Source organism: Eptesicus fuscus, chromosome 23 (assembly GCF_027574615.1).
Source record: "Eptesicus fuscus isolate TK198812 chromosome 23, DD_ASM_mEF_20220401, whole genome shotgun sequence".
In the NCBI taxonomy this organism is placed as follows: Eukaryota; Metazoa; Chordata; class Mammalia; order Chiroptera; family Vespertilionidae; genus Eptesicus; species Eptesicus fuscus.
In genome coordinates, this window is record NC_072495.1 from 19,768,331 (window position 1) to 19,791,638 (window position 23,308).

The following is a 23,308-nucleotide window of genomic DNA, read 5'->3' on the forward strand; positions in this document are numbered from 1 at the left end:
AGACCTCCATCTCAGAGCTGTGAAATCTCAGAAGCTCATGTCACTCTCTAGTCTCTGGAATTCTTCCCTGAGGTCCTGGGTACACTGCCAGGGCCATCCCAGCGGAAGCCACGCACAGTGGATGGCGCTTGGTCTCTTGACCCTCTTCAGCTCAGCCCCCTGATGGTGAAAACATCAATTTTCTAGTGTAGCCATGTTTTTCCAAAGAGCAATTGGTTAGTTCCTTTCCCTCTGCTATTTCACCCCTTCCTTTTCATCTTTTTTATTTTCATTTTTCATCTCAAGTCCTTCTTTTTTTTTCTTCTTTTGTACCTTTTGCTTCTTTGGTGGCCTTTTTATAGGTTTCTGCGCCTCTCTTTCCTCTTTTCATGTCTGGTTCTTTTGTGAGAGGCCCTCTTTCTTGGCTGTCTTTGTTTGTCTGACTCCTCTTTCTGGCATGGCTGTCCCCTTCATTCATTGTTATTCTCCCTGAGATTCTTCTCTTGTCACTTTAGGGACTTCAATTGTGATCTTGTCTGCTGGACTAAAGCTTTGCCATCCTTCTGTGTGTGTGTGTGTGTGTGTGTGTGTGTGTGTGTGTGTGTGTGTGTGTGTTTTGTGAGTCAATTTTTTTTCATCATTTTTCTTGGAGCAAAAAGAAAAATATCTTTTAGCAGTCTATATGATCTATTTGCTAGCTTATGTTTTGAACTAAGTGTTTGCTCTCCCTTTGATAAACCATTATTTTAATTGTAGCAGTTAGTGCTCTAGATGTGGACAGAGAGCTCCCTTTCCCAGTAATTGAAAACCAGTCCTTTTCTTCCAGTGTCTACAAATTCCACAGAGGCAAACTTATTCCACATCTCCTAAACAAAAGGTTTTGATGTACACATCCGAATGTTGTGGGTTTTGATGCTCTTTATCCATATGTTTTCATTGGCAGTGTGAGACTTTCTATTTCCATAAAAACTCAGGAAGGGAGAGGTTTGGTGTGTGTGTGTGTGGGTGTGTGTGTGTGTGTGTGTGTGTGTGTGTGTGTGGTTGAGGCATAACCTTGAGGCAGAAAAGAATATAGATGTATACATCTAAGTGAACTTATATATGTGTATTCACTCATGTAAACCACCACACACATCAAGATATAAAACATTCCCTCATTTCAAAAGTTTCCATTTGCCCTTTCCTATTAATACCACCTCCAGAAATTACCACTGTTGTGATACTCTTTTATTTCATACTAGAGGTTCGGTGAAGATTTGTGCACTGGTGGGGTCCCTCAGCCTGGCCTGTGGGGATTGGGCTGAAACCCGCTCTCTGACATCCCCTGAAGGGTCCTGGATTGTGAGAGGGACCCCATCAGTGCACGATTGGGGCCAGGGAAGGACCGTGGGAGGGCTCCAGGGCATGTCAGGTCCTTCTTGCTCAGTCCCGATTGGCCGGACCCCAGCAGCAAGCTAACCTACTGGTTGGAGTGTCTGATCCCTGATGGTCAGTGCACATCATAGTGACTAGTCAAACAGTCAAATGAACGGTTGGACACTTAGCATATTAGTGTTTCATTACATAGGAAAAATGGAATACCATAATAGGTACTATCCAGAAGTTAACATATTCAGAAGTTAAATTTGGGGGGCATAAAATAGATGCATATTTAGATTCAGTAGAAACTACCAGGCCATCTTCTAGCTTAAGTTGGGTCAACTCCCATGGCAGTGTTTGAATGTTGCTGTTGATACCCATCCTCACCAAGACAGACTGTTAGTCTTTTTAAATTTTCTCCATCTGGTCAGTGGGAGAGGAGGTTAGAGTTGAAAAGCTAACTACACCAAACACTTCAACATTCCAAAAGCCTTGTGTAAGACATCCTGTGGTGCTTTTTGCATTCTCTTGGCCTCCTGGACTTCCACCCCTCTGCCCTGGCTGACCAGCTCCAAGCATGCCTTTCAGTTCCACCACCTGAGTCCAACCAACTGAGCACCCAACGTCTGTGGATCCTCTACCACTTTCAACCTCTGATGAAATGCCATCCTTTGGGCACTAGGATCTGGCTTCCCTAGTGGTTGCTGCAGAGGTGATGCAATGCAACCCGGAAGTCTGTGTAGTTGACTTCCTCCGGAGTAAACTTAAACCGGAAATAAAACAAAACAGACAATGCAAAACAGACAATGAGATGAGGACTGAGTCAGGCCAACAAGTTCCCTCTCCACTCTTTCTGACCATGGATAGGTTCAAGGTGCAATCTCTCTCAGGAGGGTCTGTAGACTTCCTGCATGCTGAGTGGAAACACCTGCTAATTGACAGCTAGCCTCTTCACTGCTCATCCCCCATCTGTATCCAGCACTGATAAAGCATCACCTTGGATTACTTCCCATCCTTCTCTTCCTCACTCCCATTTCCCTTTACTCTCTCTGTCCTGGCATTTCACCCCCAAAATAATAACATCAGCATTTATTCTCAGCCTCAGGATGCTTTCTAGGGGCCCAGAACTAAGGCAGCTTGGTCAAAACATTTCTTAAGATATTAAATGAGCTTGATTAATATGATCAATCTATCCAATTTTCAGAAAATGGAAGAATAAGGGTGTTAACAAGACAGAAAACTTACCTGAGGGTCTGAGTATCCAAGTTGCAGACTAGGCTTTCCTATTTGTGATTTCAGAGCATTACTCTGTGGCTCTGTGATTGGGTTTCATTTCTTTTTAAAGCTCTCAAGGTTGTAGTAGAAATGCCAGAGCTACTCTATTAAGGAAACTTTAATATCAAATACAATATCATATGAAATTACTTGCGTAGTAGTTATCATTCAATGATATTGTTTTTCTTCCCTTCCCCTTCAAAGAAAGGCATACTCTAGAATTAAGAAGTATTTCGTTTTTTTTCAGTGTTATTCTGATCATTATGCTATTATCACAAAAATTTAAAAAAGAAGTGACATGTTAAAGAGATTTAACGGTAAATGAATAAAAAATAAAATAGTAAACTAATTATGCTCTCATTCAGTGGGAGATGTCTCCTCTTTATCTTAGACCAATTTCGCCAATGTCTTCATGCTTCTGTCTTCCAAACCTTCTCTTGATTTCAACCCTTTCTACAGATCAAGGATCCCAAGGGATATGGGCCATTAGAGACTTTGATAATTTTGCTTGAAGCAATGGTAAGTCGTGTGTGTGTGTGTGTGTGTGTGTGTGTGTGTGTAAGAGAGAGAGAGAGAGAATAGAGAGAGAGAGAGAGAGAGAGAGAGAGAGAGAGAGAGATATCACTAGAGTCTTTTAGGAGATAATTTGACTATGGGATAAATGAAGGTCATCAAGAGTGGAAATGGAGTGGGTACCAGGGGCTGGAGTTGGGGAAGGAGGGGATGAGTATTATTATTTAATGAGTACAGAGACTGGGATCATGGAATTGTTCTAGAGATTGATAGTGGCCATAGTTGCACAACACTGTGGATGTACTTAATATCACTGAATTTTACACTTTTAAATGGTTAAAATAGTACATTTAATGTTATATATATTTTACCACTTTAAAGAAAATTTAAAAGGGATGTGGATAAACAACTCAAGATATTGTTGTAGTAATTCGAGCGAGTGGCAATAGTATCTTGCTCTATATAGTTGGGTGGTGGAGATGGAAAAAGATGTATAGATTAAAAATGTGCAGTTGGAGAGAGGTGAATGGGTTTGGTATGGCAGAGAAAAGCTATCTAGTCATCATTTATGAGTGTATCTTGTCTCCCCTCAAGAATGAAATCTTCCTTGGCCTTTGTCCCATTCCTCCCCATAGTTCTTAGCATAGCACGGTATAACTGACATTCAATAAATGATTAGACAGGCTTATTGATTATTTAAAGAAAATGCCATAATTGAATTGTGACTGTTCTCTTTCTTGTCAATGTCCTAACTCATCATAAATCCTATATAATAAAAGGCTAATATGCAAATTGTCCTCTCAGGAGTTCAACCAACCGGGAGTTCGACCACTCACTATGACGTGCGCCAACCACCAAAAGGCACAAAATGAAGGAAGGCCCCGGCCGGCGGCCGGCAGCCACCAGCCGGGGGAAGGAAGGCTCCGACTGGCCCTGATTGCAGGCCAGGCCTAGGGACCCTATCTATGCATGAATTTCATGCACCGGGCCTCTAGTATAAAAATAAGGGCAAACTCTAGAAAAATGCTGGGGTTCAATGTAATGCTATGGAATATTACCTAATGCTACCACTCATATTGCACAATGTCGGTGTTCATGTTGACACAATCAACCTCTTGTCCCCCAAGGGCAAAGTGTGGTATAGTGGGAGGAGGTGTGGAAATAGCCTTACAAAAGGCAGGTAGATGAATTATATTATAGCACTCTATCCTCAGTAGGTAGCAAAGTGCCTAGTTCAAAGATGATGCTTAACAAATTCTCATTGAATATGCTGTCACACAATAGATAGACATTAACTACTTGGTGAAAGAACAAACTAAACAGTGGATACATTACAATATAATAGATCCATCTGTGAAGGACTAATAAATATCTCACAAAATACATAATCTCAGGCATAAAAACCTAGAATTTTAGAGACCATATACTTCTGCCTCCTTGTTTTATATAGTAAGAAACAGATCCAGGAAAGTTAATCCCTGTCCCTAAAAGAGCACAGATAATGGAGGCTGGAGTAGCTTTCTAGATCTTTTGACTCGCCACACCGTGTTCTTACAACCAAGTGACTATTTTCTACAAAGGGAGTACCAGGCCCTTGCTTTTTTTTTTTTAATGTATATTTTATTGATTTTTTACAGAGAGGAAGGGAGAGGGAGAGAGAGTTAGAAACATTGACGAGAGAGAAACATCCATCAGCTGCCTCCTGCACACCCCCTACTGGGGATGTGCCCGCAACCAAGGTACATGCCCTTGACCGGAATCGAACCTGGGACCCTTGAGTCCACATAGGCCCTTGCTTTTAAAGGGTAGCTGCAACACGGCTCCCCCTAAAGGCCCTACTTTGCTCAGAAGCAATGAAATAGATCAGGGACCCAACAAGCTATCAACAGGTGACAGAAGAGCAGGCTGGTGCTCTGAAAACTTATTGCAGCAGACATGTGCTGAGTTTACTAAAAGAGAGAAGCGAGACACAGAGAAACAAGCTCACTGAGAGACCTCTGGGCGGCTTTCCAGAGGGCTTGCTATCAAGAGCGTGAGAAGCAGCCTCCTAACTCCTCACCTAACTAAGGGCAAGGTGACATCTGGGAGCTGTGGTCACAGGTGAGACAGGAGCCCAGCTGGATGACACCTGGTCCATCACTGCTGACCTTCAATGAAATAGCAATGACTGCAGCCCTCCGACTGAGTGGTGCCTATGGAACCTAAAGGTCCTGAATCCAGAATCCTTTCACTGCTAAGAGAGAACCTTGCATAATCATTCCCTTTGCAGGCCAACTGGATGCAAAGGTATGCAAATGTCCTGCCAAAGTTGGCCTGGCACTGAGGCCTTTTCCAAAGAGGCGCTCCCTGCGGCCCAGGGCCCAGGAGCACTGCCCGCTTAGAGGGAAAGGATCAAGGAAGAGGCAGGAGAGGAAAGGAAAGAATCGGTAGAAGAGGAAAGGGAGCAGGGGACAACTTGAGAAAGCAGTAAAGCGGGGAGAGGAGATGTAAACACTGCCCTCTGTACGCAGGCAAGACATGACTGAGCCACACGCCCTGCTCAGCTGGCAGGGAGATTGCTTTTAAAATTCCAGGTAGCTGCAGCCTGGGGAACATTTACATGGTCAGAGACAGAAAATCACTGCAAGGCAATAGTTTCTGAGGAAAATGGGAGTGTGTTCCAAATTGTATTACACCTAACAACGATTCCCCTCTCGAAAGCCAGGGGAGTCTATAGAGCCCTGTTGCTGTGGTCACAATGGCTGATGTTTCGGCTAGAAACCTCTCACCAATTGCTCGCACAGGCAGAGTTGCGCTTTCAGTATTCCACAGATGCCCACAGTGGCAAAGGACAATAGAAAGGACCGGAGCGGGATACATATAATAGATGACCTCCCGATTGTCCTGGAGTCAGAGCATGGACGACACACTGAACACCCAGGCCAATTAGCATGCCACCTCTACCAACAGGCAGGAATGGAGCAGTGTGGTGTGGATTAGTGAATAACCATGGGCGGCTTGGGCCATGGACAATGGAAGAGAGAATTAGGAGACCCAGAATCAGTACAAGATTATAGACAGATAAGGCTAGAGTGGAGATAAACACTGTCCTTACCACCCTTGGCTTAAGAATTCATTTATAGCTTATGGAGACAGGGAGGATGGGCAGTTACCACCAGATTCACACAACAGCTCTACCTGCATGACACGTAACTCACAATTTATTTGTGCATGCACACATGCCAAAATCAATGTGTTTCCATTCCCCTCGAGCAAATGTTTTCATCCACCTTATTATTGAATAGTTATTGATTGCCCATCACATGCCAGACACATTTAATGAGTGTTTTTGAGCCTCTAGCCTATGTTAGGTCCTGTGCCCTACATGGAGGTGCAGGTTTTTGTCCTCAGTGAGGTGAAAACCTGTCTCCATCTGCATGGTGGGGGAGTCAGAGATGTAACTCATTGCTTACAGCCCATTGTGACAGAGCTTGGCTCAGCCTGTGCAACTCGGAAGGTCTGAGCTCACATAGCTCCTCCAGGGGAAGTCACCGAACAGGCAGACAGAGTGGGCACCAAGAGGCACACTGAAAGGGGCTGAGGAGGTAGTCGCCATCCTCCTGAGACTTCTGTGGCCAGCCAGGCACACTGCCCCCTCCGAAAAAACCCTGGACTTCCCCAGACATGCACCTTGTCTCTGGAGTTTCTAATAAGAAGTCCAACACTGCCCTAGCCAGTTTGGCTCAGTGGATAGAGTGTCAGGCCTGCGGACTGAAGGGTCCTGGGTTCGATTCTGGTCAAGGGCACGTACCTCGGTTGCAGACTCCCAGCCCTGGTCGGGACATGTGCAGGAGGCAACCAGTCAAGGAGTCTCTCTCACAAAGGTGTTTCTCTCTGTCTCTCCCTCTCTCTTCCACTCTCTCTAAAAATCAATGGAAAAATATCCTTGAATGAGGGATTGAAAAAACAAAGAAAGAAGTGAAGCCCTTTATTAAGGGGTTAGTGCAGTGCAGCCTGGTGCCTCCCACGGAGTGGGCTGGGTGTGCACTCCCCAGGGCTCCATTGCTGCTCATTCCTGGGCTGAGTGTGTGTCGTGTCCAGAAGGAAGGGCGACTGAGACCCTACAGTGACACTCCAGTGACATTGTATTTGAAATGACATCACCTCGTGATTAGGTACGGTCCCGAGGGACATAGTAGCCAAAATAGGGGCCGAGGGCATGCAGTTGAAATGAAGACAGAATCAAAGACTTCTGATGCTGGTGAGAGCCTGTCCACACCTGGGGGCCCTGCGTTCATGCTGACCTGCGCCTTCCCTCAGGCCCGCATACCTTCATCTTTATGGAACAGCAAGAAGCTGCAAAGCTGCAAGGAGCTCTCACCCCAGGGCCTCCGGGCCGGCCCATCTGAGGCACTTTCACCCCCTGCCTGGCCCTCTTTCAAAGTGCGTTTCTTTTGCAAGTTGCCAGGGTGCCTGCTGACTGCCCCCCTGGTCTTTCTCCGAGCAATCTTTGGGTGTCTTCCTAATAGCTGCCCTTAATTGCATTTCCCTGTCTGTGCCATGGCAGTCAGAACGCAGTTTAATAAAAGACTTTCAAGCTGCTGGGCCCATTCTTCCCTCCCCACCTCCATCTGATGGAGTGGATTTTAAGCCTTATTTTTAAGGTGATTGATTTGGTGTGTTTTCCACTTTCTTTCCCGCTGTGGAGACGTTTTGCCTCTATGTGTGATAATTTTTTTTTTTAAAAGGAACTTTGATTTTCCTGTCCCCTCACTTGCCACCCTGCTGTTTTGGAACCAAGGACTGGGAAGGTTTATTCCTCAAGCAGCGATTTTTGCGTCCTCGGATTCTGTGATTAGTTGTTGGTGCTTTGAATTAACCATGGCCGGGGCTCAGGCCTGGTCCTTTAACACTCAGACCCGTGGGGTGTTTAAAGTGGGTACTTGGGGACTGAATGCTGCAGCCACAGACATTTTTTTTTTCTTATGAAACAGAAGCATAGACTTTTATTTTATTTTAATTTAATGTAACTTATTTTGGATGTGATAGCAATAAAGAGAATTTATTACAAAGGAAGCTATAGCATCCGCTAATGTAGTGGTGGCCCCTTGAAGATGCGGTCGTAGGTATGTCTCTACATTTTCATTTCTTTGTAGAAGTCATACTTATGCAGGGAGGGAGGATTCTCAAGGAAAACAAAACCTCTGATGAAAGCTTTGATGATGATTGATTATTTCTCTTTTGTCTCACAATTCTCTACCTCATCTCTTCATTCTCTCTCAATAAGTATAATTATACTTTTTTTCAAAAGTACTTCTTGGACAGGATACTATAAAATGATGACCACAGCCCTGCCAGTGTGGCTCAGTTGGTTGCACCAAAGGGTTGCAGGTTCAATTCCCGGTCAGGGCACATACATAGGTTGCAGGTTGGATCCCCCAGTCGGGGCACGTACAGAAGACAAAAAATCGATGTTTCTCTTTCACATCAATATCTATCTATCTATCTATCTATCTATCTATCTATCTATCTATCTACCTATCTATCTCTCTCTATCTCTATCTTCCTCTCTCTAAGCATGTCCTCAGGTGAGGATTAAAAGAATTACGGCAACAATATAAAAAATAAGAAAGACATATTTTAAAATATAAGAAGAATGACATACAAGTTTAAGGATAGGGGATACCACCCACACATTCACAAATATTCAGACGATAGCATATTTCTATCATTGTCCACAAAATCCATCGCAGTTTACTATAAGACATATGGAGCTGAGGACTATATGTTTTGTGTTCAAACAATGTTTGAACAGGCAGGTTCATACTCTAACCATAGTAATCCCTCCTTATCTGTGGTTTTGCTTTCCCGGAAATCCGGGAAACTTAGCTAGGGTAAGTAACTCATTTACGGTCACAAAGCACAACCAGGGGTTAGATTTTGCATACTTCTAACCCAGTCACAGCCCAGTAAATGGGTTTCTTTTCCGTGTATGTTTGATTCTAATTAACACTGCCTTTTCTACTGGGTTCACCTTGATATTACAGCACTTGGAAAACATAAGCTCCACCATCAGTTGCCAGAGATGTGACCAATTGTCCTTGCTGGTGTGGACAGAGCGGGGAGATGGAAGAGAGGGGGGATTGAGGAGCTGTACGAACGATGGCATCAAACAGTGTCTTCCTGCCTAGGAGCAGGAAAGCAAGGACAGAATGTGGAGAACTGCAGGGGGTCCTGGGCACCAAGACATTCTTGGTTGCCTTGGAGAAGCCCACATGGAGAGCCCCGGGAGCCAAGGGCGTCTGACCTTGGCCCATGGTGTCCCTGACTCCATCGGAAGTGTCCTCAGGTCACTGAGCCCTTGTCTGGGTTCCTGTCTCCTCTCTTTGTCTTGACCACTCTCCATCTTTCTCTGCTTCCTTTGTTTTCATTCTCATCCTCCGTTTGTCTCTCTGTGGCCTTATGCAGGCATCTTTCTGCTCTCTCATCTTTTTTCCCTTACCACCTTTTTTCTCCTTCTAAGTCATCCTGGCCCCAGAGTGCCCATACCCCTGCCCGCCACCTCCCTGGGCTACTTACTAGTAAACTCCTATAAGTGAAAAAACAGATGTCACACACATAGCCGTCACCTCTCTTTCAAGAAAGCTCAGTTTGACCAGCTTTGAAGAACTTGGCCAAGGAGAGAAGCTTATGTGTGCAAGTGTTGTTAATATTAAGCATAAAACCTATATCCTGAAGCAAAAACTGGTAAATCTATGTCTGAGGAAAACCAAATTTCTTGTCCTGGAGCAACTAGTGCCTTGGAAATGGCAAACCTTTGGGCTGCATTAGACTCTGGCCACTGCGGGGCTGTTATAAAGCACGCTTTGCTCCATTTAGATTTCTCATTTGGCATTTCTGGGGTAAGTGGTTCTCTTCTGCCAACCTATAAATTCACTTAAAATCTCTGCTTTCCCCCTGAAAAATTCAAATGACTAAAAGAACCAGTAACAGGACTGTAATGAATGATTGTATCTATTATAAGACAGAACACATTCTTTTCCCGCACTGACCTCAGATAAGGTGACATTGAGCGCAATATTTGTGCCGCTCCGTTAATATTCACACCAGCAAGCAAACACCCCTCTGTTTTTAACCAACCATAATCCAAACATAAAACTCAACTCCCTGGGGATGCACAGCACACTGACTTGGGGATTTTAGATCATCCAGGTAGCTGTTATGTTGTTTTTGATGGAGGGGGGTTCTAGCCGAACGGAAATTAAGAAGGAATTAAGAAGAGAAAAAGAAGTGTGAGGAAAGGGGAAGAAATGAAAGAGAGGGTGACATCTCTATTCCAACAATATCCCCTAAAGCTGTTTATGATAAAAAGAGGATTAGGTGGCTCGGATTCCAGCTATATTAAATTAAATCCCAGGCCCCTTTCTGCAGACACAGGCAGGCCTGGGACATCAGTCTATCATACCAAATAGCCCGTGGGAAAAGGGATCCTCTGGCATGGTGCCATCCTGCTCGTCTAAACTGTTAACGGTGGTAATGAACCAATCCGAGAGACATATTAATAATGACACGAAGAGACACATTTATTGTTGACTGTTGAGATGGTGGCAGATTTATCGCCAGCTTGCCAGGAGGGAGGGCTTGGCCCAGAAGTGGTGCAATTAAAAACAAATTGAATATGGGGACAAAGAATCAATAATCTAACGGGGCAACTTTTAGTTTGCAAAACACAAATATAAATTAATTGACCTGAACACAGCTGCTAACTGGTCACTAATGTCTTCTCGCCGGCCAATCAGAACACACCATCTATCCCATTCTGTTGCTTGCAGCGGGGCAGGGTGGGGGAGCTTGCAGCTCTGCCTGCCAGGGCTGCCCTCAGGGACATTGTTAGGGAGTGACTTCCAACATCATTATAGGAAGGTAGCTGTGTCTCAACTTTCCCTAGAAGCTCTAAATTATAAACAAATTTTAAGGTTTTGCTAAGAACTCCTTTATTCAATAGAAATGATTTTGGTACCTACAGTGCACAGCCATCTAGCCTAGATGCCTCTCATGACAAATACAACATATACAAGGTGGATGCTTTTGTGGTGTGGCCTCCAATAGCAGCCGATTTAGGACAAGTTGCTATGTTGCTAGTGTGTGTGTGTGTGTGTGTGTGTGTGTGTGTGTGTGTGTGTTTTGTGGATTTGTAACATTTAATATAAATTTGTTAAAGGGCTATCTCTATGGTCATGCCAATTCAGATTGCAATTCCTAAGCTGTGCCCAGATCAAATATTATGGAGCCAACTTGGGCACTTGTCTTCAAGGAAAGTATAGCCTTGGGAAGAAATAGAGTTAGACCCACCAATAGCTGGAATATGAAATTAAAAAAGCACATGTATCCTAAGGAAGTACAGGAAGGTGGTATTGGAATACCAAAGGGAGCCTTTAGGTTTGGGGATTTAGCAACTCCAAAACTGTGCTGTCCAATATGATAGCCCCTCACAGGTGTGACTATACTTAATTAAATTAATTACAATTAAACAGGAGTAAAATTCAGCTCCTCAGTCATATTAGACATATCTCAAGTTCTCAGTCACCACCTGTGGCTACTGGCCCCATGTTGGACAGTGCGGACACAGTGCATTCATTCCATCATCCCAGAGGGGCCGGCTGGACAGAGCGAGGGGACGGTGCTGTTCCGGGGGGTCTCTAGGATTTGGATATCCAGAGAAAACCGTGTTCATGGCAGATAGATTGTGTGAGAAATGGAGAAAATGCAGGATGTTAGGGGTGGGGGTTTACAAAGAAAAGTTCGGCTAAATTGTGTGTAGGATGTAAAAATGGAATAATAGAAAGCAAGAGTGGAAAAGTAGGTGTGGCTCTGACTTATTTAGCACTTGGAAAAATGACTTAAGACTTTTTGATTTTATTTTATTGTCAACAGGGAGTCATTAACATTATGCTTAGGGGAAGTGACATGATCAGATGTGTTCATCAGGAACACTTAGACAACGGTGTTAAAAAGTCCTAAGGAGACAGAGACTGAGGGTTGGGTAGCAATTAGAATGTGACTATGAAAAGTCACTGGGGAGTAAGATTCTACACTTTGTTGGTAGGGGTTGTGAGCACGAAAAGGAAGAGAATGAATTTATTGGACATGACATCTGCTTTGCTGGAGAAGCAAAATAGAGAGAAGAGGCAATGCTTAAGCTAAGGTTTTTAGACAAGGATGGTACACCCATAAATAGAAATGTGAATTAAAAGAAGAAAAATGGGTTTTAGAGAGAACAAGAGAAGTTTAGTGTGGGACACGTGAGGATACCTATGGGACACCCAAGATGAAGAGTTCTGGAAATTTTCAGAAATAAAAGCCTGTGAGTAGGGAAGAAATTAAAAACTGGAAATATAGATTTAGGAGTCAATGGTACATACCTGATATTAACTACAAGAAGGAAGTTGTAATTACTAATCTACACTAATAAAAGAGAAACATGCAAATTAACCATCACTCCACTATACCCACCAGCCAATCAGGAAGGAATATGCAAATCAGAAGGAGAAAGATGGCAGCCACCCAGCTGCTCCAGGTGCTGAGTGGCCAGGTGGGGCAGGACGCCTGCTATGAGAGGGAGGGCGGGGACCGAAGGGATTTACAGGAGCGGCACTCTGGCCACAGTGAAGACGAAGACTGCAGACTCCGGAGTCTGCAGCCAAGATGAAGACAGTAGACTCTGGCCGGAATCTGCAGAGAAGATGAAGATGGCAGACTCCAGCCAGAGTCTTCAGTGAAGACAAAGAACGCAGACTCCGGCCAGAGTGAAGGCCTGGGTCCCAGGTGCCAGAGGAAAAGCAGTTCTGGAAGCCAAGGGAAGGCAGGCCTATTGCACGAATCTCTTCGTGCAATGGGCCTCTAGTAAGATAAATAAAATAGAAGAAACAAAGGCTTGAGGAGGACAGATTCTGACTGCAGACCTATCATTTCAGCAGAGACAACCTGGCCAGGAAAGCAAGTGCATTGTCAGTGAGCCGGTGTGTCAGTCTGGTCGGCTCATGTGAAAGGGATGGAATCAAGAGGAAGGTAAGTGCAGGCTTTCACTGTAGACTGAGCAGAGTGTCAATCAAATCACTCAACACATCAGCTGGTGTCATAAGGCAAGTTCTTTAGTCTCTCTGAGCCTCGATTTCTCCATGAAACTACTAGGAAAATTCATCCCACCTTCTGGGGTTGACTGGAAAGTGGAATTGCATCTATAAAGCGACTGCCGTATTAAGTACTCAGTGCATGGCAGCTATAGTTGTGATTATTAAAAATGTGTTCTTGACTGGTTTTCTTGTGATTTGTACTTCACTCCTATTGCTTTTGCATCTCTCTGCCTATAAGGAGAATTGTTAGTGAGAGAAGAGTCAAAGGCTTTGGATACCTTTATGAGAAACCAAAAGAGGACCAAGTACAAAGGACAATTATTGTTGCCAAGACACTGTGTTTGAGGCAAACCTTGTTAACTAGGGGCTCAAAGCCAGGTTTCAGAGTGCATGCCAGGCTTCCATGTGGGTACACTTGCCACACAGAGAAACATATGGCTACTCTAAATCAAGAGGGCTCGGGCCCTAAGTGATGACTAAGCTCTTTGGTAGGCAAGTTTGAAATCTTATGTGGGATCCTCACTGGATGAGAGTCATGATGAACTTTCATCTATTAGGAGAGTTTACCAATTTACCCTACTTCTAAAGACTGCTTCCCCTGTTCACAACAAAAGGAAAAATCTCTAGACATTGATTGGAGCTACTAAGGGACTAGACCAGTGGTCGGCAAACTCATTAGTCAACAGAGCCAAATATCAACAGTACAACGATTGAAATTTCTTTTGAGAGCCAAATTTTTTAAACTTAAACTTCTTCTTCAAAATAGACTCGCCCAGGCTGTGGTATTTTGTGGAAGAGCCACACTCAAGGGGCCAAATAGCCGCATGTAGCTTGCGAGCCGCAGTTTGCTGACCACTGGACTAGACACTTAGGAAATAAGCTGAGATCAACATCCACTTTGAGTAGAACATCGCAGGCATTTCATTTTCCCTCCATCTCCACATCAGGGATGATGCTGAGAGCAGGCTTTCTGACTGGTCCATTTATTGGATTCTATTGCAAATCTGGCAGATGAGAGCTACAGGCCCTGCCACTTCCCTTTCTGGCTACTGTATATACCACCAAACCAGGTGCCAGGACGGGCAGCACCGTCTTGGACCCTCTGGAAGGGCATCTCTACCTTCGCTTCAAAACAGCCTGCACATGTTCAAAGCCAGGACTCTCAAATGCAATTCCCAGCAGGGTCAACCATCTTGGGCCCTGACAATGTCACATTTTGCTTTGGTCTCATTCAACGTGTATGAGTGTTTGTGACTTACCATCCATTCCACCCCTCATTTTGAAACCAAGGAAATGATGCCCAGAAGGTTCTTACACTTATTTTGTACTGTGGACCCTTTGGCCTGTGTGTTTGCTCTGCACACATACATAGAATGTACAACTTGTTAGACCCCTTTTCAGAACCTTATTTTCAAATGCAAAATGATTAATAATAATACACAACATAGGTGTGCATGTGTGTGCCTAAGGAAAATTGGTTACATTGAGTTTTACTCCTCACCAGGACGAGAAGCACAAAGGTGACACCCCAAGGACCCAGGCCTGGGCGTCAGGAGCACAGCTCAGGCTGGAGGAATGAGTTTTTTGATGCCCACTCTTGTTCATTTCCACTTTCCCACCCTGTCTCTGTGAAGAGCAAGTGTGATTACAGAGACCGTATAAATTAAATTAATTTCAGGTTGACTATCTGCTTTTCTTGAGGCTCACAATTATACATGTTAATTTGTGACTGTAATATTTGGGAGAAGTGAGGGAAATAGCAGAAACAAGAGGTTAGTTACAAAGGAAGAGTTGAAAATAGGCAGGTCCTTGGAAAAATTGTGACCTGTGGCAGGTCTGTGTTCCTTGCCTGCTGGATACCCTCCAGCCAGTCCCAGCCCCAGCCCCAGCCTCGGCAGGGCCCATACCCCCTAGCATCTGTCTGCTGAGGGTTCACCCTCCTCAGTAGGGCCTTGGAACTTCTATATTTTTCTCACAGAAGTAAAATTTACCTGCCTTTTTCCTGAGCTATGAGTTAGCAATCTGGTATGTGAACACAACACTGGGTCAAGGATAAAAACACTTGGCGTTAAAAGGTGCTTTGCCACCTACTAGCTACTGTTCTTCAACTCTCTGACTCTCTATTTCTTTCCTGGGAATTTGGTGACTTTCTGTTCTGCTTCTCAGGGCTTTTGTGAAGAAAAATCAAAAGAGAAAATGTGTATAAAGTGGTTTACCTATTTTTAATTGGATAGTTTATTTTCTAGAGATGAGTTGATGAAGCAAATTTAAAACCTTTAGTAGCCCCCTTTGGGCAAGTTTTTAGTCTTTCCAAGCCTCTGTTTCCTTATATGTGAAATGTGAATATGATGTCGAGTTTGCAGGGTTGGTGTGAGAACCAACTGAGATGAGGCTCACGCTTACTGTGCCCAAGGCAGCGGTTGGCACTCAGCAAAATCTCAGTATGGGCTCCTCGCTAAACCTGACTCCTCTACCTGCTGAACGAAATGTTGGGTCCCGACCAGTCCCACCTGAACTGACTCCAGGCTCGCAGACCCACCGTCTTTTGCAGACATAGAAATTGCATAAGCTTGCTGTGGAGTCTCAGATGTGAGAAATGAACGTCATTCGTCATTTCCAGCTCTTTACATAGACTTGGGTTTAGCAAGAGGAGTTCATTCCATGAAAGAAAATATTGGGTAGTAAACAGATTTCTGAACTAAGCCAAGAGAGCAGATGGAGAATATCAGCATCCAAGGAGCAAAAGTCCACCCACTCTTCCTGCCCACTGACAATGACAGCAACCAAGGCAACACAAGGATAGCCACGTGGTTTCAGAATGCTGGAGCATCATGACACTTAGGATAACAATTATTTACTGGATTCTCAAAGGGCCTATGTTTTTGGTGCATACATAGGATAAAGAGGTAATGTTACCCCTCCAGCATGACTCAGTGGTTGAGCATTGACCTCTGAACCAGGAGGTCACGGTGTGATTCCTGGTTGGGGCATACACCCAGGTTGTGGGCTCAGTCCCCAGTTTGCAGGAGACAGCTAATCCTTTCTCATCATTGATGTTTCTATCTCTCTCCCTCTCTCTTTCTCTCTGAAATCAATATATATGAGATAGTGTTTAAAATGTATGGATAAGCTACTCATAATTTAATTCTCTTCTTTGCTTCTCTGTCTCTCTCTCTGCCTCTCTATACTATTCATTGTAGTTCTGGCATCCCACCCCCAATGCAAATTTTCTACCTTGAGCTTTGTCCTCAGTTTCTTCTGGTACAATGTAATCTCCATAGTAGAAAAAGGGAAGAAAGAAAAAGAAGAAAGAATAACTGGACATTGCCCATGATCTAGGTTAGAGAAAGAACTTCAGAAGTGCTTGGCAGGAGTTGGTGAGTGTGCTGGAGGGACACTGATTGGAGTCCCATGGCCAGGGTTTGAGACCCCGTTCTGCTACTTACTCACAGGAGGCCCTGATGGGTCTCTTGCTCTCCAGGAGCTGCAGTTCCTAATTTGCAAAAATGGAGATAACAGTCATTGCCCTGTGGCCTCCCAGGGCTTGTTGTGAAGATCAAAAGAGACAATACTGTGACCAGTGTTGTAAAGTACTAAATAAATGCCTGGGATTCATGTTATCCCTGTTGTAACGTATCTCTTCGCTTGTCATCTGGACGACCCTCATCCGTCCTGGGAATCTTCCTCATCACCGTCCACTCCACGTCACCTGGACAGTCTCAGCCACAGTCCTCACCCGTCTCTGCTTTAGGGGCTGTCTGATCACTGCCTTCATGTGCCATTTCACTTGCTGTAGTCGCCGGTTCTTCGGTTCACTTTACAAACATTGACTGAATGTCTAGTAAGCCTCACACAGTGCTATGTGCTGGGGACAGACATAAATCCGTGGTTCCTGCTGTTCTCTAGGAATAATCTCAGAAAACTCACTCACTGTCATGCTAGTAAATTCACGATGGGTCTCAAATACATCACTGCTAGTCTTGAGCTGCACCTGTTCCTTAGTTCTGTAATAGCTGCATGATGTTTGTGTTTACTTGCCCCTAAACTTAGCAAGCCTCATGCTTTCCTTTCCTAGAATCACAGGATCCTAGCTCCACAGTTATGAGTGAGGCCATCGTCATTCCCCATCCAAAATGTAGGTGCTGATCTCTTCATTTTTCTTCTTTCAAGGCGTTAACATTCATCCTTTCGGTCTTTCTTGGACAGCATCTCTTGGAGGCATTGTCTTCGTTTTTACAGGTCGATCCACAGCCCACGCTCGGCACACCTTTTGGGTGATGGGAGTAGCTCATTGCCTGTCCTAGGGCCTCCAGCTTCTCTCCGCTTTACCGCACCCCATACCGGGCTGGCATCCTGATTCTCCTTCCCCTACCCATCTGGCTGGGATTTCCTCAGCACCTGAGTCTACATTCCAGCTCCCACTAACATACCCCCCACATGCTGCCTTGAGATGATACCTCAGTGGCTAAGATGTGCCTTGGGTACCAGTGATAATATTCTAATGAATGCAGCTCCTCTCCAAGGGAAGGACTTGGGAATTAATTCCATCAGATATGTGGCAAAGGCCACCTTATAAAGCAGTGAGGACAGGCTGTGAGGTTAGTGACAGAACATCTCTTAGTCCACCCCATCGCAGCAGCAGGAGTGACGAAGCCAGGACGCTAAGGGGTGATTCCCCCTTCTCTGCTGACCCTTGGTTGGCAGAGGTGATGAGATTCTAACATCCTCTACTGGACAGATGACAAATAAACACCCCCCCCCCTTTTTTTTTTTCTAAACAGACAAGTTGCAGCTCGGAAAGTTTTCCGTTTTCCTCATTGCAAAATCAATACCCATCAGCAGTTTGAAATTAAAGGCCAGATTAGGCCTCAGTTTTATACATGCCTTATTGTATTCCAAAAGCTTTCTACGCAGTCAGATAAATCTTCTTTAAGAGGATTAGGAAACTTTCATTATCTTTATCTCACCTGAACTAACACTAAGTCTGAAAAATTAATCTATGGACTGGACGAGAGCCGAAAGCTGCTGGGAAGGAGGGCGACTCCTGGATGTCTTTCTAATTGAGCAGCAGGGTCACGGCTTCCACCCACGGGAAAGCCACCTGGTCTCCGAGGGAGGAACAAAGCCGCCCATTGCTCACCAGGATGGGAGTGAATACAGCTCTGAGCTCCTCCTTTTACCCTCTTTGGAAGTGTCAAGACCATTAGACCATTTGCTAAGTGTTCCAGAAGCTTCTCTCCGCTGCCTTGCCCGCCCCCCCCCTTCCCCGTTCTGCCTACCCTCCACTCTCCTGGTCTTCTGAATTGAAGTGCAGAGACCCCCTGAGACTACCAGAGCTGCAAGAGGTGCCTGGCCTGAATGTGGAGACTGCAGGAACTGAACCCCTGAACTGAAACTCTGCTGCCTGCATCATGCCTGTTCTCCGACCCTCTCATACCCTATGTTCAGAGGCCCACGGGAAGCACCCCTGGCTTCCCTGTCCAGGCCAAGACGTAGCTCCCAGGGCCTTGGGAAGAACATCAGCCCCAGTTCTGCACTGCGAGCCCTTTAAGGCCTGTGTTGACTTTGGCATGTTACACAATCTGTCCTATTTCCTGAAAAATGAGAGCAGTGTTCCTTTGAGTCTGTCTCTGTGCACTGCCTGACAGTTCCTTTTAAACTCCAGTGTCTCATTTTCTAGATTTTAAGATAACTTTTCTGTCAAGGCCACGAAAGTGCCACGGAGGTGTGGACTTCCATGCCCAGAATTCCAGCTGCTCCGGAACCAAGGCCAGGTGCTGGGTGGGTAGGGAAAACTCACTCTCCCCAGAAATGTTTGACAGGCGTCCCAGCTCATCCCAGTGCCGCGCTGTCCTCTGAGGAGAAGCAGAGGGTCTGACAGTTGGCTTCATCTCCAGATGGAAGCGACCGTGTAACTCCCAAGCAGTGATCATCCCAATCCATGCCTCAGGGCGGGACATGTTGGAGAAGGGAAAGCGTGTACAGTCAGTCATCTGTCCCATGGCAGGCTGGAGTGGGCGTCTGCAAGCCTCGGAGAGAAGGCCACGGAGGCTGAGCTGAGGCAAGGCTTCACGCAGCAGGGCAGCACCGGGGCTGCTGGGGCAGAAACTGCAGGGGCAGACCCCTGGCCCAGCACAGGCCCTTAGAAATGGCCCAGTCAGAGGCCTGGAGACTGTGCCAGCAAAGAGCCGCTCTGGCGTAAAGGAGGGCCATCCTGAATGGCATGAGTGGCTGAAGCAGGAAGACACACTGACTCCTACTCAAGCTCCCCATGAAACCATGTGAAATTAGCAAAATTATATATTTTGGAAAGATAGGAGCAAGACACTCCATATTAGCTAAGCGAGGATGCTGTACACATTTCATACCCTGAAAAATTCTTTGAATCTACTGCAGATGGAATCTGGTAAAGGGCAGTTACTAAAGATTAAATCCTACACAGGAACTCCTTCTTCTTCTTCTTTTTTTTTGGAAATATAATTTTATTTATTTCAGAGAGGGAGAAGAGAGAGAAACATCAATGATGAGAGAGAATCATTGATCAGCTGCCTCTTGCACACCCTCTACTGGAGATCAAGCCAGCAACCTGGGCATGTACCCTAACTGGGAATCAAACCATGACCTTCTGGTTCATAGGTCGACGCTCTATACCACTGAGCCACACCAGCTGGGCACACAGGGACTCCTTCTGAGAGCTCAGTTCATGGTCCCAAGTCCCCAGGCTGGAGGCTCTGAGGAAGGCCCAGCCCAATCCCTCACTGGGTGGAGGAAGGGAGGAAGGATGTGCCATTGGAGGATAAAGCGAGCTGAGCACTTCTGGGTGCCCTGAGCCAATACCTGACAGGAACTGCTTACATAGTAATGAGGCGGGGAGTGCAGTTGGTCCCGAGCAGTTCAAAATAAGTACTGCTGTCTTGTTTTAAATGGCTCTCACATTCTCCTAACTGCTATCCGGATGCATTTTTAATTTTTAATATTTAATAATTGATATTTAAGATTCTGACATTCCTACAGCCCTATTTTTTTCCCCTACAAAGTGAAATTTGAATAAAAATTTGTGAAATACTATGCCTGGGTTTTACCAATCTTGATTTTTTTAAGGGCGAATAAGAAATTTAGGGATTTAATCCCCCCTTTTTAATTACATAGATTTATTTCCAACACAGACCTGGATATAGAATTTTGACTAATCTCTCTCTTGACCTCAGCTGCACTGGGGGGCTAAGAGAGATGCATCGGCTCAGCAAGGATGCAGGGAGAACCCGACGAAACAGCACTCAGAACCCCTCCTGGAATGTGCAGGACCATCACCCACACAAAAGCAGTCCCAAGTCACATGATTTCATGTCACTAGCATTAACCTTTTATAACAAAAGAAGCCGATCAAAGATATTTAAAGACAGATCTCTACACAGTCGCCATCATTATTTAATTATAGTTATGTCTATAAATACAGGAAGTGGATATTGTATCCATTTTTTAAGTCTACCAGGTCCCAACTCCAGAGTACTAAGTAACTTAAGAGAGCTCAACCAGCATGTGCCACACAACTTATTGAAACGAAGTGAAGGATCAGAGATAAAATTGAGAAACTGAACATATTCAGTGCTCAGCAAAGAACCTGGCAGGTGAGAAGGAATCCCAGGCTCATACTCAACCTCTAGATTCTGTAGAGGAAAATGACTTTTTCTGTCTTCATACATGAGGAGAGGCAAAGGCTGAGATTGTCCCTACCCTCCATCATTGGCAGCAACCCCAACGCACAAATCTAGCTGTAACTCACCTTGCACGATGAGGTGGACCCGGGAGGTCTTGGGGTGGTTGTCCGTCTGCACAGAGCAGGTGTACGGGCCTTCGTCATACACGTCCACGTTTTGGATCATGATGCTGTACTGGGTTGGTGTGTTGACCAGGATGACCACACGAGGGTCTATGGACCACTTGTCATTCCCGGCGTAGAGGATGGTGCTGCGGTTCAGCCAGGCCACCCGGGTGACTCGGTCGTCTATGGTACACCTGTGGGGTGGGGTGGGAAGGAGGATAAAGGAAGAGGGAAGACGAAAGGGGAATATGGAGGAAGGAAGAAAGGAAGAAAGAAGAGGGGAGAACGGGAGTAAGAGAGTGTTGAGCAATTACATTATAAATATACTGGTTGTGCTTCAAGGAATAAATAAAATCACATAACCTAGTGCTAACAGAAAAACAATTAATTATTGATGAAACTTCCTAAATATAGGTTAGCAGTGGCCTGAATCATCCTGAAGAACCGATGATGCAAAATCATTTGTATTCGATTTGGGAACCTATTCTGTGAATATCTCTGCTGTATATTTGTTTTCCATCTTAGTTCTCCCCTAGGCGGATATGGAAATCAGTGTATATTTCTTGAGCACATTGAGCACCTCCTGGGAGAAGTGGCCCAGGGGCACAGGGGCGAGAAAGTGGATCAGCATTTCAAATAGGTCACAGATAATCCACAAAGCAAACCCCGAACCTGTGGTGAGCCCCAAATGGAACACGTTTACCTCCTCGGTGCTGATAAATCCCCTGTACGCCTAAGCTGCCCACTGCCTCCTGCAACCTACCGCTTATAACATGGGCTGGAACATGCACCTGAGAAAGCCCACGGTGTTGGAAGGAACCCTGACTACCCCCTAAGATTTCTGGAGAGGGCAGAAGAGAGGGTCAGGCAGTTTCTCCTCCTTCTCACACTCCTCTCCCTGTGCCCCGAGAGAAAACGGTGTGGCTGACGTCACCTCTTTAACCCTCACACCTCTCACCTATTTCCCCAATCATGGGAGGCTAATGGAATTTGCTTTTTGGTGTGTATGACCTGCCGGCTACCAGGTTCAATGTAGAGAGAAACATGCCTGTTTGGTCAGGAAGAAAACTTGCCTATGTGCCCCGGGAACTTAGAACCTGTAAAGGGAAAATGTAGAAAAAGAAACCCTTTATAACTATGACTAAAGGGTTAGAGTTGTGCTCACCGAGAACTCAATGCGCTAGTCCTCTAGTCAGAACCTGAGTTGGGGTATCTGAGCACCGAGCAAGGGGTGCCCCCAGATGTCCTAGCAGAAGGTAGGAGGTGTACCTCCTGCGGACAAGGAATGTGAATCCAGCGCCTCCAGGTGAGGAGACAGAGAGAAGACACTGCCACTCCTTTCCTTGTCTGAACCCATTTGAGCAACAAGAGATCCTTCTGACAGGCTCGGAAGATGGGCAGCACACCCAACACACTGGCCGCAGAAGAGAGGGCACACGCATTTGGACAAGCTGCTTCCCCTGCAAAGCGACCAGACTGACAGGGTCAGGGGAACAGAATGGCACTGGAGCACCTGATGACAGCTCTCATGGAAAGGGAAAGCCTCAAGTCTAGAGAAGCGCTCTCCCTGGTTGGTCGGGGGAATAGAAATAACACCAGCTCCCAATTACTGAGGCCTTTTACGTACAGGTCCACCTAGCGCTCAGCACTGCCGGGGCCATGAGGTAGGGGTGGCGTGATAAACAGGCGCTTTCAAATTAAAATAGGAGGAGAGTCTTCTCCTTTAAATTGTCTTTATTTGCTATTTTTTTAAAACTAAAAGTGTAAAATAAACATGTTTAAACATGTGAACAAATATAATACAAAGATGCAAAAAGGCCAAGCTAATCATTCCATCCCCGCCCAACTCCTGGTTCCCTGAGATCATTATTTCCAAAACAGCCCGCCACGTCTCCTTCCACATCTTACTCCTCACAAACATACATGCACATATAGACATTTTGTGTTGATCTGTTTTTGCCTGAACTTTCAAAAGCATTAAAACACACACACACACACACACACACACATACACACTCATTCATTCCCTCTCGGTTGTAGATGATGGATAAGGCAATCCTAGCCTAAGGACTGTTGCATCTGAGTAACCCCCAACAATGAAGTCCCACTTGTACAGTTCCAGGACTCAGCCAGCCCGGAGTGAATGGTGGGCTGAGACAGGGTGACAAGTTGTCTTCCAGTCCCCGGAACCACACAAATCCAGATGACTATGTGCAAACAAATATTCTTGCTTTTATTTGGGCCAATT

The 23,308-nt window shown here is 45.3% G+C and overlaps 1 protein-coding gene across 3 annotated transcripts in view; it reads right to left on the bottom strand.

Moving 5' to 3' along the window:
- Positions 1 to 23,308, bottom strand: part of OPCML (opioid binding protein/cell adhesion molecule like) — a 420,625-nt gene that overhangs the window by 171,744 nt on the left and 225,573 nt on the right. For all 3 annotated transcript variants that reach the window (XM_054712545.1, XM_008142527.3, XM_008142526.3), the window contains exon 2: positions 21,022 to 21,254. In XM_054712545.1, the coding sequence (XP_054568520.1) occupies positions 21,022 to 21,254 (233 nt within the window). The remainder of the gene's footprint in view (positions 1 to 21,021; positions 21,255 to 23,308) is intronic.